This window comes from Giraffa tippelskirchi, chromosome 7, assembly GCF_054371585.1.
Source record: "Giraffa tippelskirchi isolate mGirTip1 chromosome 7, T2T-mGirTip1v1.2.pri, whole genome shotgun sequence".
Taxonomy (NCBI): domain Eukaryota; kingdom Metazoa; phylum Chordata; class Mammalia; order Artiodactyla; family Giraffidae; genus Giraffa; species Giraffa tippelskirchi.
Window position 1 is genome coordinate 136,643,073 of NC_137281.1, and position 14,365 is coordinate 136,657,437.

Consider the following 14,365-nt stretch of genomic DNA (forward strand, 5'->3'; position numbering starts at 1 on the left):
CCACCCGCTAAGTGGGGCTGGGCATGACCCACCTTGGCCCGAGGCCGGCGCTCCTCCCCTTTCCATTCAGACCCACAGTCTTACTACATCCCAGTCCGTCTAGTAGGACCCAGCCAGGCAAGCTGACCTCCTTCCTTGGGCAACTCAGCACCTCTCACCCCAAAAGTCAGCTCCCGAGGGTTGGATTCATTCAGATACAGGCACTACCATGTGGCCCTACTGGTAAGGCGTGCAGGAAAGTCTGGAGAAGACAGTGTACGTCGGTGCAGAGCAGTGCTCCTCTAACCTGAACCTTCGGTATTCCAGGTGTTGAGACCCGGCCACTTAGGGCCTTCAGGAGCCATCTGCCCACTGATGGTCCTGCTGACTGGGTAGACCCCATAGCCAAGTCCTTGATCATCACTGAAATCTTGTCCTTCCTTGGGCCTCTGGTGAATTTAAAAACGTGGGGGCTGCTCGAGGAAGAGACATCACCACAAGGTGGCAGTCGCGCGCAGTGAGCATTATCGGGCAGCGTTTTGGTGGGATCTGGAAGGACTGGGCCGTCTCATGCCAGACTTTCCAGAGCCTTTGGCAAGGAGTAGGGGTGGGGCCACCACCCAGAAGGGGAGGAGAGGAGGGAACTCCTAGGGGTTAGAGAACCCAGACGGGCTGTGTGTCTAGATGATGTCAGGGAATCTGAAGGAAGCAGAGGCTGGAGTCTTTCGAGCTCCAGAGTTTGTCTTAACCTTACTAGACGTGGGGGGTCCGGTTTTGAGTCTGGCATTGGTGAAATATGAACTAATATGTCTGCTGTGAAGAAATAAACAACATATAGATCCATATACAGGGGCCAGCTCTGGCTCATTTATATAACATCATGGCATATATACTTTAACACTGAAACATATTAAAAAGGTTTACAGTGCTCTGTAAAAACATTAAGTTCCCAGAGGGGAAATATCCAAGGACAGGAGCAAACAGGTCAGTCAAGAAAAAATTATATTCCGTAACTGAATATTGAGAAGAAATGTTCAGCTTTGATTATTAAAGACGCATGAGTCAAAGCAGCTGTTGTTTTGTTCCTACATTACCTTGACAAAAATTATATCATCCAGGAAGACTCTGGAGAAATAAATCTACTAATGTCTGCCTGATTGGTTCAGCATTTGGGGAAGTCAGCTGTTAGCAGATAAAATGTCCATCTTCTTTGACCTATTAATCCCATTACTTTAAATTTATCTTCTGAAAGTAACCCTAAAAGGAGAAGAATATTTATGGCTACATCGATTACAAAAATGAAGCACTGGAAACAGTTTAAAGGCTTAACAATAAGGAGATGAAGAGAATCATAGAGTACTAATATGCAGCTATTAAAATAGATATCATGAAGCATATATATGTAGACCCATGAAAATGTATACATAAAATAGCTAAGTGGACAAAAAGCACAAAATTATAGTACACTTTGTTTTCAGCCACTTTAAGATCTATAAGTACATGTTGTTTAAGCTTAGAAGAGTTTGTATTCAGAGGATATAAGTAGTTTACTTGGATGAGAAATTATAACTATGTTATTGAAAATTTGTTTTAAGTTTTTCCTTAAGTTTCTCTCAAAGGATTGAACTTGTTCTTAGCACACACAATTTTAGCACAAGCAATTGCAATGTTAGAATGTGTCTGATTCTACAGTCTGCTGCTGCTACACTTGTGTGCCCAGCCAATTGGCATGACTTTTGCAGCTCCATAGCCCAAGGAGAGAGCAAACTTGATCTCTTGAGGAGGAAAACAATGATGATGACTTACTGGGAAACTTACTTCATCCTCCCGATTTATTTTTAGACGCGGGTGTAAGTTGACCAGTGGTATCAATGACTAAGTGTTTTAGGTTCCAAGTTATGTCTTCCTGTAATCGTCTTCTGATATTTGGGGAGCTTATTTGGCTTGAGAAAGACAAGAAAAGAGCAAAGGAAAGAATTTTCCAAGGGTTCTGTGGAAGTCTTTTTTAAAATTTCTACTCAACACTTGGATTGCAACAGAAAAAGTTTAGGAATAAGGTGGGAAGTAATAATAGTAGGCACAGACTACATAGCAAGCACTGGCCAAAGTATATGGATTTAATTCTAGCTTCTCAAAGTGACCCCAGGAGGTAAGTTCTGTTATTATCCCCATTTTACAGATAACTAGAGGTACACCCCTGCAATGTAAAGTGCCCAAATTTTCCCAGCTATGAAGTTCTAGTTTTAGTGTCTGTGGTCCTAACCACTATGCTGTACTGGATGTGTTCAGCTCTGTTTTCTAAGGGGAATATACCATCACTTGTTTTAGACTGTGGTACAACCAATTTAGTTTGTTTATTCACACCCAATTTGGAGTTGGTTTGGCTGAACCCCCTACTGAAAAACAGGAATGATGTGGAAGTTTTTTTTTTCCTCCCCCCACAAGGTCCCTATCAACCTGTGTTTCTGGAACTTCTTATATACACTTACATGTAGGGACAGTGACTCTAACTTATTTTGGAGTGTAACGCTTGTTTGAGACCAAAACTATGATTATTGAAATGATTTTATTTCCTAGGCTATGCTAACAGAGATTGAGCACAAGGTGGCCTCTCTGTTAGAGAACTGCAAAGATCAGGGCCTGGGAGACAGTGGAGCCACGCAACAGGAGGCTGAAGCACTTTCCTTGAAACTGAAAACTGTGAAATGCAATTTGGAAAAAGTCCAAATGATGCTTCAGGAGAGATACAGTGAGGACCAGGTAAAATATGACTGTGTGTAGACATGTATGTAAATACAGGCATATCTATCAGGAAGGAACTCTGGGTGCAGGTAAGGAAACAACTACAGAGGAATTACAGTAAGTGAAAAAGAATTGTGCCTCTTAAAACTTTAAGGAATGGGTACCCTGGCTTTTGTCGTTGGTTTCATTTTGCTGTGTAGTTTTCTCATCTAGGTTGTTGTTAGTGATCCTATTGCTTTGATTAGGGTTGGTTTGACTGGGTTGGTTGTTGTTCTTGCTGATAATGAGATCTATGCAACCTTTCATCATAAATTTTAAAGGAACTTTGTATTTGAAAGGAATTGTGTAATCATGGTTGACTAGAAAAATGAAGCCTTTATAGACATGGTTAAAATTTAACATCAGAAACACAAAAACCTATTTCACAGGTACTTTTGTTTTCCGTTTACAAATATTTATATATACTGATCAAAGTATCATATAGTTAAAGTATTCTTATGACTTTTAAAAGCATTCTGTGTCTATAAATGCAAATGTGCGTCCTATGAGTAGACTCTTACTATGTAAAATTTGCAGCCATTCTTAATGAGATGGTGGTTTCTACTTAAAGGACTTCTATTCACAGAAATAAGATTGGCTGCAGATATACAGGCTGTATGGAACTCCTTTTATCCTAATATGTTCTCTCTCTTAAAAAATCTACTTATGTTTCAGACATAGGGGAAATTTGAGTTCATAAGCTTAATACTATGTCTGTTTTTGATATTTATTTTCACTTTGTTCTCAAGAAAAAAGGGCAATAGATTTCCTGGCTTTTAGTAATTCATTGGATGAGTTAAATTGAGGAAATGATAAAATGACCACTTCATTAAATGTAGTGGTTTTTGAAGTTGTTATGAAATAAATACATTAAATTGTAGTATGTAATTATTGTAATTAACAAAATACAGTCATTTACTTCATATAAAACTTTTCCATTGTGTAGTCACATTATTAGAATTGAAATGGGTCACCATTTTAAATAGTCTGCCATCATAAAATGTTTTGCAGCATTCTACCACAATAAAGAAATCTTCAGAGCGTCAGAAAGTTCTCCAACCAGATAACCTTTCTGAATTTGAATCTGTTGTTACCGAAAGGCCACAATTCAGCAGACAAAAAGATTTCCAGCAGCAACAGGTATTTTCAGCCCTTAATAGTTATAAGGACAAGAATAAAGTTTTCTATATGGAATTTCCCATTGAGCTGTAATAAATACTGAAAGGTCACTGGAGTGTTTTCCTACGTGACTGAATAGAAAGTGTGATGTGTAGGTGTTCCTGTGTGTACAGCAGGTCTGAGTTTTGAGCACTTGCTGCAGTAGCTACTTTGCTTTCATCTGCTACCATTGGGGACATTTGAACTTGGCTGCTTTGTTAACATGCCTCTTAAACCAAGCAGGTATACCTCTGCAACTGCAGCACTTCTTTCCCTATTTCAAAATGTGTTTGTATTTTTTGGGTGATCTTCCTTGTGTGTAGTGTTATGTTAAAAAATGCTTGATCATTGTCTAAATATTTTAAATAAGTTTTTGAAAAATAAATATTAACAAGAACAAGAGATAGTAAATAATGATTTAGGAAGTGGTTTCAAATCTGATGATCTCAACAGAAGAAACCCTTGTGTACTAAATGCTAAACCTTGATTGATTGGACCATTTGAATCTTATTCAATTATAGGTTTTGGAGTTAAAACCAATGGAACAGAAAGATTTAATCAAATTCATAGAATTTAACGCTAACAAAACATGGCCCCAGTATTGCCAGCATGATAAAGATACAACTCAGACATCATCTGCAAGGTAAAATATTTCTAAAGAATTGGGCATTCAGTAGTTTTGTAGTTGGGAGAATTCAGAGTGTTTCTTTTAATATCACTTATAAAACACTGTCTGGATGTAATATAATTTTTGTACATTGATTATTCTTTTTACCTTTTGTTTTCTTTTAAAAGCAGTAAGACATCTAGCCCCAAAAATGATGCTCCAGACTTGATCTTGTCAACCCAGGGCCAAAGTGGAGATAAGTGGCAATATTTACACCATGAACTCTCATCAAAAATAAGGCTCCCTCTCCCTCAGCTTGTACAGCCCCAGGTCAGTGTGTATGTATACACAGTGTAAATAAACGTGTTTATCTTTACCTTTGAAAAGCCGAACAAGCATTCGTTAAACACACGTGTGTTCTGCATTATTTTCAGGAAGCAATTTATTTATTTTTAGAAAGCAAAGATACCAGATGGATTTTCATACTTGGCTATCCTCTTTTCATCTTCCTGGAAATCTGCGCTTCACTTTTTGCTTCTGTAGCACCGTGGGCTTCCCCGCTCATAGCTCTTACTAAACTATACACCTGCTTATTTGTCTGTATTCCGCATTAGACAGCATGAGAAGAAAGACCATGTCTGCATGGTTCACATTTGAGTGCCTGGAGCAGTAACTGAAACATTTTAAAGTCTTGGTTACTATATGTTGAATGAATAAAGGACTGAATAATACATGTTTTAAAGAAAACACTTTAAAATGATATAGGGCTATATGCTGCTGCTGCTAAGTCGCTTCAGTCGTGTCCGACTCTGTGCGACCCCATAGACAGCAGCCCACCAGGCTCCCCCATCCCTGGGATTCTCCAGGCAAGAACACTGGAGTGGGTTGCCATTTCCTTCTCCAATGCGTGAAAGTGAAAGTGAAGTCGCTCAGTCGTGTCCGACTCTTAGCGACCCCATGGACTGCAGCCTACCAGGCTCCTCCATCCATGGGAGTTTCCAGGCAAGAGTACTATATAAGTGTCATTTATTCATAAAAAGATTATTTGAAATCTGCAGTGTGCTGCTGGTCCCTATGCTGATGGTACCCATCTATAGGTATTCTCACCAACACACCTTATCATACCTGATCTTTGCCATTATGATCTTTGTCATACTGTGCCAGCTACTGATGGCTGTCTCTCTAAACAGGGAGCCCCTGAGCAGAATGGCACCGTTGCTCCCAGCAGTCAAGCGTGTGCCTTCAGTTTTGCGCTCAAACTACCCAGGCCATGGTTACCAGGGGTTTCCCAATTCCCCAGTCTGGTGGGAACTTTTTCAGTTCTCTCCTATTTTGTGAAGAACCTTACTTGACCAATTAAAGTTGAATTGAATTCATTGGGAGGACTTGAGTCTTGGTTTCTCCTTGTCATACACGCTATGACATGTATGTTGTTCTTTTTCCAGGAATAGAATACCATCCCTCTTTCTCCACCCTCCCGCCCCAGCAGAGTCCATCTACCACCCCATCCTGTTCCTTTATATGTTAGTTTTCCAATTTGGCAAAGAAATTAACTCTGAGTCATTCCCCCTTTTGAAGTCACAGCTCATTTTCAGTACTAATTTTGCTTTTCAATAACAGATCAAGACGCAGATCTGCCCCTGGCATTTACTGTATACTATTTAAGAGTTGGCTGTGTGCCAGGAGTATGCCAGTAAACAGGGAAAGAAAGAGCTAACTGTGGAGGTCCAGTAGCATGGCTACAGATTGAAAGATTAGTGGTTTTACTCTATTTTTCAAATTACAGTTTCTTTTCCCTTGTTTTTTTTTTTAATCTAAATGGACCCTCAAGTGTCTTAAGTGAAGCCTGTCATGACTTTTCAAAGCTGTCCAAAATATTTAAATTTTAATTAACTCATTTTTTTCTTATAAATGACTAGATAGATAAAAATACTTTCCAAGAAGATAAACTCAGAAGATAGCATGTTAAGGCATTTTTGATATTTTACATTAACAGGATCTCAAACTCTTCATAATCATATTTCCCTTTTTCAAATATAGGTTACCACCAATATGAGTGTTCTACCCAGTGTGAGTGTGTATAACTTTAGACACCCAACACCCGAAGAACTGAAAACTTACACCACCCAGCTTGAAGACCTGCGTCAAGAAGCAAATAATCTTCAGGCACAGGTAGCAGCTGCCTATTATATATTTTCCTCATTGCAATAACAAAATTAAAGGGAAATGTGATACTGTAAATTGGTCATAATTTGTTTGGTGGATTCTTTAACTTACCCTCAGAGCCAGCATCCAGGGAGTGTGCACAGTCACTAGGTCGTATCTAACTCTTTTGCAACCTCATGGACTATAGCCCATTAGGCTCCTCTCTTCATGGGATTTCTCAGACAAGAATACTGGAGTGGGTTGCCATTTTCTCTTCCAGGGAATCTTCCTGACCTAGAGATCGAACCTGCATCTCCTGCATCTCCAGCATTGGCAGGCAAATTCTTTACCACTGAGCCAGCTGGGAAGCCCATAATTTTCCTTACTGAGCAAATAATAGGATGTACAATTGAAGGAGTCCTAGAATTGCAAATAGAATTTATCTCTGTTACTGACTCTGGTAAATTTGGTAGTGGCTACCTAGAATACCATGTACACAGGCTTCTAAACCTGAGTCTAGGATTGGCAGGAACAAGGATCATGATCTATTAATACTGTCTGCAGTGGGGCTCTGGGATTGCAAGGCTGAGGAGAGATGGAGGGAGGGAGTAGCAGCAGGGTTTCCAATCCTGAGCAGGCTTAACACTGAGATGGTGTGCTGGGTAGCTTAGGGATCCATCAAAGAAGACAGTAGGAGACAGTCCACACTGGGTGATTAATAGGTTTGGCAGGCTCCTAATTTACTTATAGTCACCATGCTGTACCATCCCTATCTTTAAGATACTGTTCCTCTTTCTAAAGAACCCCTTCAAGTTTCTTGAGTTCTTTCTTCAGGCTATCCTTGGTGTCATTAACCCACTTTCTCCTACATTAAAATATGGGAGACAGAGAACAGTGGGAAGAGGGGTAGTGTGATTTATCTGGGACCACACTTCCCTGGTGGCTCTGACAGTAAAGAATCTGCCTGCAATGCAGGAGACCTGGGTTCGATCTCTGGGTCAGGAAGATCCCCTGGAGAAGGAAATGGCAACCTGCTCCAGTGTTCTTGCCTGGAGAATTCCATGAACAGAGGAGTCTGGTGGGCTACAGTCCATGGGTCACAAAGAGTTGGACACAACTGAGTGGCTAACACTTTCACTTTCACACTTTCAGCTGCACGGCCCCACTAAAGAAGTCCATCTTTTGATTTACCTTTTAATTCTATTCAGTAGTCAACTCAATACCTAATACTGAGTTTCTTAAACTTGTTTCTCTCAGAGTTAACATCTTAATTTTATTTATTTATTCTGCTACCTAGTTCACAAAGTATTTGAAATGACTAATTATTAAAAAAAAAATAACATGAATGGTAAACTATAATGGCAACCAGGGAAAATCTAGGCTTAAGAAGGCAAGGAATCTTAGTGATTTCTGCTTTTCCTTTTCTTCTCTTGATTCAGGAAAACATGTCAGAAGAAAGGTACATGAATCTGGATAAGAAATTATTTGAACTGTTTCAGACCCTCATTCAGTGCCTGGGCAGTGTGGAGGAGATGCTGCAGACACCTGGGCTCTTCAGAGGGGATGTTGGTACCCAGCAGGTGCACTACGAGGTAGGGAGCATCCCTCAAGCACGTGTGTTGGCTGTTACTGCAGGCAGCCCACTGGTTAGCCAGAACTGAAACCTCTCTTAAGGTCAGAACTTGTTCACGGTGTCTTTCTCCCTCTCCACTTTGCAGACACTGGCTCTTGAGTTGAAAAAACTTTACTTAGCTATGAGTGACAAGAAGAATGATCTCTCAAAAGCCATGACTTGGCCTGGCAAGAACGCCAGCCAGTTCCTTGACTGTTTTGATAACCTCCAAGTCTACCTGGAGCACACCCAGGCTACAGCTGCCTCTAGAAGCAAGGCTCTGAAAGCTGGCCTCGACTATACCCGCAGTTATCAGGTACAAGTCTGGGCACTGGGCTGCTTTGGCACAGTGTTAGATGAAAGCACGAACCTCCGATATTCATTCATTCCTCTACCCAGAGGCATTCACGAAGGGGAACTGCTAAGGAAAGCAGTGAGACTCTTTCTATGAAGGTCTTTAAGTTAGTTCAGCTGCTCATGGCTGGAGACCATTTGAAAGCGAGGTCCTTTCCAAAATCTCAGGTATGAATTTGTTAGGTTGAGCTAAAGTAATGCTTCTTTCCTGTATGACATTCAACCACCAGAAGTGTCACCTGGGAGGATTCCTAGGTAAGGAGGAGCTATTAAAGTTTTTGAACAAAGGTATTACAGTCTGTGTACATTGCTGGTAGATCCAGCTGGCAGTTGCCTAATGAGGATTGAAGCAGAGACTTGAGGCAGGTGGACTAGTTAGGAAGCTGCTAGAAATTTGCTAATGAAAAGGAAATGAAACACACCACGACTTAGGAAGGAGTCTTCCCTGTAAAATCAGACCAGAATCTGATCAAGTCTCTAGAATCCAAGTCATATAGACACAAGGAAATAAAATGGTAAGTGGTGCTAAGGGAGTGCAGTCAGCCATATACAGGCAGTGGCAAGCTGTACAGAATAGGTAGCCCATTTTTTTTTCTACTACTGCCTCCCTCCCCCCTCACACAAAAAAATCCCAGAAACAAAAAAGAGAGATGGGCAAGGGGCCAGCAGATTATGAGGGATTTAAGACACATGAATCCACTGCACCTATTGGACCTCATTTAGATCCCAATTCAAGCAAACCAAAAGGAGAAAATATAGGCAATTAGGGAAATCTGAACCTTGCCTGGGTAGTTAATAATGCTAAGGAATTATTATTGATTTGTGATATTTTTAAAGGGAGGAAGCTTTGTCATTTAGAGATACATACTGAAATATACACTAAAAAAGTAATATGATATCTTGGACTTGCTTCAAAATAACCTGAGGGAAGGGGAGTCAGGTGCAGTCAAGAAAGCTCAGGGGAGGGGGCAGAAGAGAGACGACCAGCCACAAGTCATCAGTAATCGTTAAGGCTGATGGATGATGGCAATGCAGGGGTTCCCCTATTTTGACATATGTTTGAAATTTCTGATAGCTCAGAAATTAAAGGACAGCTAAATTTTTTAAAAGGTTCCAAAGCTCTAAATGAGATTCTCACTGTTTCCTACATTTATCTTTTTATACAGAATGAAATAAAGCGATTATATGATCTACTTGTTAAGAATAAGACATGTTTGCAACAATCTTTGAATGAAATTAGTGGCCAGACTATTGATGAACAGCTTCAGGTAATCAAGTGAAAATAATTCAAACTGACTTAACCTTGAACCAGAGAGTCTCCTGCATGAAAGACTCCATAAGTCTGCACAATCACCATAAGTCTCCTGTGCTTGTGAATCACTCCCTAAAATACAAGTCTGTGCAGTGTTGGGAAGGCTGTTGAGAAATGAGACCCTCATCCTCTTGGGAGGGGTGCTGACTACTCCAGCATCTAGAGATTATTTGGCTACATATCAAAACTGTAAATCTAAATGCTCTTCATCCAGCAGCTCCATTCACTTATACAGCAAGTGTCAATTGACCTAGTGTGTTCAGGCCACGGCTCTACATTTTGGGTGTGTACTTATCCTAAAGAAATAAGACAAGTGCAGAAAGATAAATATGTGTATGAATATTCAAGGAGAGGCCTGGCAGCACTGCTTGAATTAAAAGACTCTAAGTAGCCCAAAAGTCCATTTAGAACCGACTATTACTAAAGCAGTGAGCAGCCTTACTGTGTCTGTTTAAGAGGCTCTAGATTAGTTTATACTGCTGTGACTAGATGCTGAGGAGCTGATAAGTAAGGCATGCAAACTGTAGAATCCAATGACGTGTGCAATCCAGTGCATTTCAGGGTATGCATGTATACCTCTTCTCAGTACATGCTTTGAATACATTAGAAATAGACCGTCAGCTGTGGATCTTTGGGGAGACCTGGAGAGGACGGAGGAGAAGTGGCACTTTCATTTTTCCCTTAGTTCTTTTCTATGTTGTTTAATTCTTTTTAAGTGACTATGTATACTCCTGAGTTACTAAAGGGTTTTATTTTTTTGTGTTGTCTCTCTCTTTAGAAAGTGGGTGCATATACAGTGGAGCTGCAGAACTCTGAGAGCCGAGTGGCAAAACTAAGAGACGAAGGAGAGAGGCTTCATTTACCTTACGTTCTACTCCAGGAGGTTTACAAATTAGAGGTATGTCTGAGCAGAAAATATTCAATCCATAAATTACTATGATTATAAAGAGTTAGGCATTTTTTCTACCAAGGAAATTTGTGCACTGTGTGCTCAGTCACTCAGTCTTGTCCAACTCTTCGTGACCCCTTGGACTGTGGCCCACCAGTCTCCTCTGTCCAAGGGATTTCCCAGGCAAGAATATGAGTGGGTTGCTGTTCCCGTCTCCAGGGGATCTTCCTGTCCCAGGGCCCACATCTCGGGCATCTCCAGCATTGGCAGGTGGATTCTTTACCACTGAGCCACCTGGGAAGTTCTCCATGGAAATTTAGATATGTTCTTTATTTGGGTTATTTTCATGGTTGGGTGGAAATGTTTGTGCACTCCTGCTCTTTCTTTTCAGGATGTCCTTGACAGTACGTGGGGAATCCTGAGAGCCAGATACACAGAACTCAGCAGCCCTTTCATCACTGAGAGCCAGCAAGATGCTTTGTTGCAAGGCATGGTGGAACTGGTGAATATCGGAAAGGAAAAGCTTGCTCATGACCACTTACAACAAACCAAAAGTAAAGTTGCCCTACAGGCTCAAATACAAAATCACAAGGTAAGACACATGGGTCAGATCACCTTTTCATAGACTGTAAGTTATTCTGAGTGTGAACAGAGAGCATACATGTCCTTCCTTGGTGAAATATACATCATTCCTTCATTCTTTAAACAAACATCTATTACACCATGTACCAGGAACTCTGCTAAACTCTAAGAATATAATTGTCAGTGAAAATAGACACAATTCCTAACATTTATGGAGCTTTTAGTTGATTGAGAAGACATTTTTGTCAAGGAGCGATTCAAACAAATCAAAATTTGAAATTGGGATACATACTTTAAGAGCATTTAATAGAGGGAGTTGAATTCAGGTTAGGAAAGGCCTTACTGAGAACTGAAAAGAAATAAATAAATTACAAATTATATGTAGTGTAATGCTACAGTAAATCCCTTTGCTTTCCATTCATTTCATTAAACAAAACCTCATGATAACCAACAAGAGATATGTAGTAATTTAAGTGTTGATAATAAATGTGTAAGATACAGTTTCTGCCTTCAACAAGCTGAAGCCCAGGTTTTTGATAAGTAGACTTTAAGAAAATTTCAAGGGTAAATATTGTATAAAGAATGGAGGAGAAGAGGAGAAAATATATTAACTGATATATACAGTGTCTCAAACCTTACGGTAGACCCTTTTATGTATCCCTTCCAGGGAATAAGAAAAGGGATTCACCTAATAAGAGGCCTCCCAAAATAACTAGAGGGGGCAGCTGACTATAAATGGTGAACCATGTGAAGGAAAGCCTTTCTCTTTAAAGGTCTTAAAGTGCTATTCTAGGAGCTTTGACCAACCAGAATCCCAATAGACCTCCATCAAGAAATTTCCTTTATTTAACCATTGTATTGAGTAGAAGTTAGAACCAGAGTTTAGGAACCCCTGGCTATTGAATATGTGATGTGAATTTCTTGGGCTCACACATCTATCCATCCAATTTTTTGTCTTGAAATCAATCAACCAAATCAGCATCTACTTTTTGGTAAAAAATTAAAAAAAAAAAAACAGTTTCTTAAAACTTGGAATTTCTGATATAGGAAGATCTCACTGGAAATTTTAATTGCCTAATTAATAATATTTGCCCTTTAATATTGATAGTTTTGGGGAAAATATTACCAGGGATAATTTTTCATTGTGATTTGTTAAAATTCAATTAGTACTTGATGACCGTAGATACATAGGCAATTTTTGTTTTCTCATGAATTTGACTCTACATGGCTGTCTTGGAATTTCGGATTAGAAAGTAAATATGAAAGTAAATATAACATGTTGAAAAACTTGAATTTTAAGGCTTTTCACAGTGTAAAAATAAATAAATATCAACATCTCATTTCACAGCTTTTTTTCCAGAAGCTTGTTGCTGACATGCTCTTGATCCAAACATATTCCAACAAAATGCTTCCTTCTTTAATGCAAAAGAAAGAAACATTTGGGGCAGAACAAGTCAAAGAAGTTAAATTGCTAGAAGAAAAGTCACACCAATATGGAATAAAGCTACAGAGTTTACTGCAGGTATGTGGCTTTCATAAATTTTGTACTTAAGCCAGGAATTCTGGATTTTCAACCACCACCTCTAGGTTCGAAAACAAGTATCTGGTTATTATTAAGCAGTAGGTAAGTGGGAACCAGCAATGAGGAATGTGGAATCCTGTTCCAGCTCCTACTGCTGCTCCCCCAGTGAAATATTAGCTGAGATTTCCTATATCAGTTAGGGATGGCACAGCATCTTTCTGCCTTCAAGGACTGTGTACAAATAAACAAAATGGGAAGTACTTTGTGGAACTGAATGAGATCATTTCATGAAACATCAGTGGTTCTGAAACTGTGCATCCCGAAGAGGACAAGCCCAGATGTTCTGTTGCTAAAGTAGATTTATGCCAATCCTGTCCTCATTCAAAGAAGAAAGTTAAGCTTACATAAAGCTCTTTCTCAGCTTTAAGGTTTTTTTCCACCTTTAAGTTCTTAAACATGGTGGATATTAGTACATAAAATAAAGAAATACTCAACTTTTTAATGTGATAATAAGATATGGTAGTATTTTATGCTAATAAAACTAATTTTCTAATAGTATGTCAAGTTGGTATTTATAGTAATAGTTCATGGTGTTTAAAAAAAGAAAAAGACTCCATGAGTGACTTCCCTCATGGTCCAGTGGTTAAGACTCTGGGCTTCCAAGGTAGGGAGCACAGGCTTGATTCTTAGTCAGGAAACTAAGATCCTACATGCCATGCAGCACAGCCAAATAAATTATGAGTTAAGTTTAAAAAAAAGAAAAAGACTCCATGAGTCCAGTGAGTGTCCCTAACTTTCAGGTGACCCACTGTTTCACTCGGTATGAGAATTAGTGAGGTGGTTCATTTTCCAGCAGGTAATATTTTGTGTCCATAAATCAGCTCTGTTGAGGGTTAAGGCCCCAGAGGTGGGCTTCTCTGGAAACAGTGCTAGGACCAGGCAGACTCTGGCGAAGGCAGTAGTACTCCCCTGCTGAAGTATAAGCTCATAGCCTCTCAAACCACTTCTTTGAGCAGCATGTTAGGGTAATGGGTTGGGTCATGTTCAGTGGGCTGGGAGTTGGAGCAGGGAGGGCTGGGAACAGCCTAACATGAGCTTCTATTGAAAAACTTTAAAAGTTAGCAGCTTCCTTTCCAAGTAATAAAAGTCCTTTGAGATCTCCACAGAGGTGTACACTGAGAGTATCATTTTAACTTAATCCTATTATTCCCTACTCGATTTGATGAGACAAACATAAAACCCTAGTACCACCTGGATTTTTTAAAACCTTTTCCACACAGCAGTTAAAGTGGAATTGTTTCCCACCAGATGCTGAGCTCTCATTAGGGTGGGTTATATCTCAGAAACCCCTGGAATCTGTGCTTTAATTTGTACGGTCTCAGAGTTCATTTTTGTTTGGGAGATTAATTTCATCCCTTTCTGGA

General features: G+C 39.8%; 1 protein-coding gene across 4 annotated transcripts in view; it reads left to right on the forward strand.

Annotated features, from left to right (window-relative positions):
- Positions 1-14,365, forward strand: part of SYNE2 (spectrin repeat containing nuclear envelope protein 2) — a 315,802-nt gene that overhangs the window by 220,368 nt on the left and 81,069 nt on the right. For all 4 annotated transcript variants that reach the window (XM_081509857.1, XM_081509858.1, XM_081509859.1 and 1 more), the window contains exons 67-77: positions 2,557-2,739; positions 3,772-3,900; positions 4,440-4,561; positions 4,714-4,855; positions 6,566-6,697; positions 8,110-8,262; positions 8,389-8,598; positions 9,803-9,904; positions 10,727-10,846; positions 11,229-11,429; positions 12,768-12,941. In XM_081509857.1, coding sequence (XP_081365983.1) covers positions 2,557-2,739; positions 3,772-3,900; positions 4,440-4,561; positions 4,714-4,855; positions 6,566-6,697; positions 8,110-8,262; positions 8,389-8,598; positions 9,803-9,904; positions 10,727-10,846; positions 11,229-11,429; positions 12,768-12,941 — 1,668 coding nt within the window. The remainder of the gene's footprint in view (positions 1-2,556; positions 2,740-3,771; positions 3,901-4,439; positions 4,562-4,713; positions 4,856-6,565; positions 6,698-8,109; positions 8,263-8,388; positions 8,599-9,802; positions 9,905-10,726; positions 10,847-11,228; positions 11,430-12,767; positions 12,942-14,365) is intronic.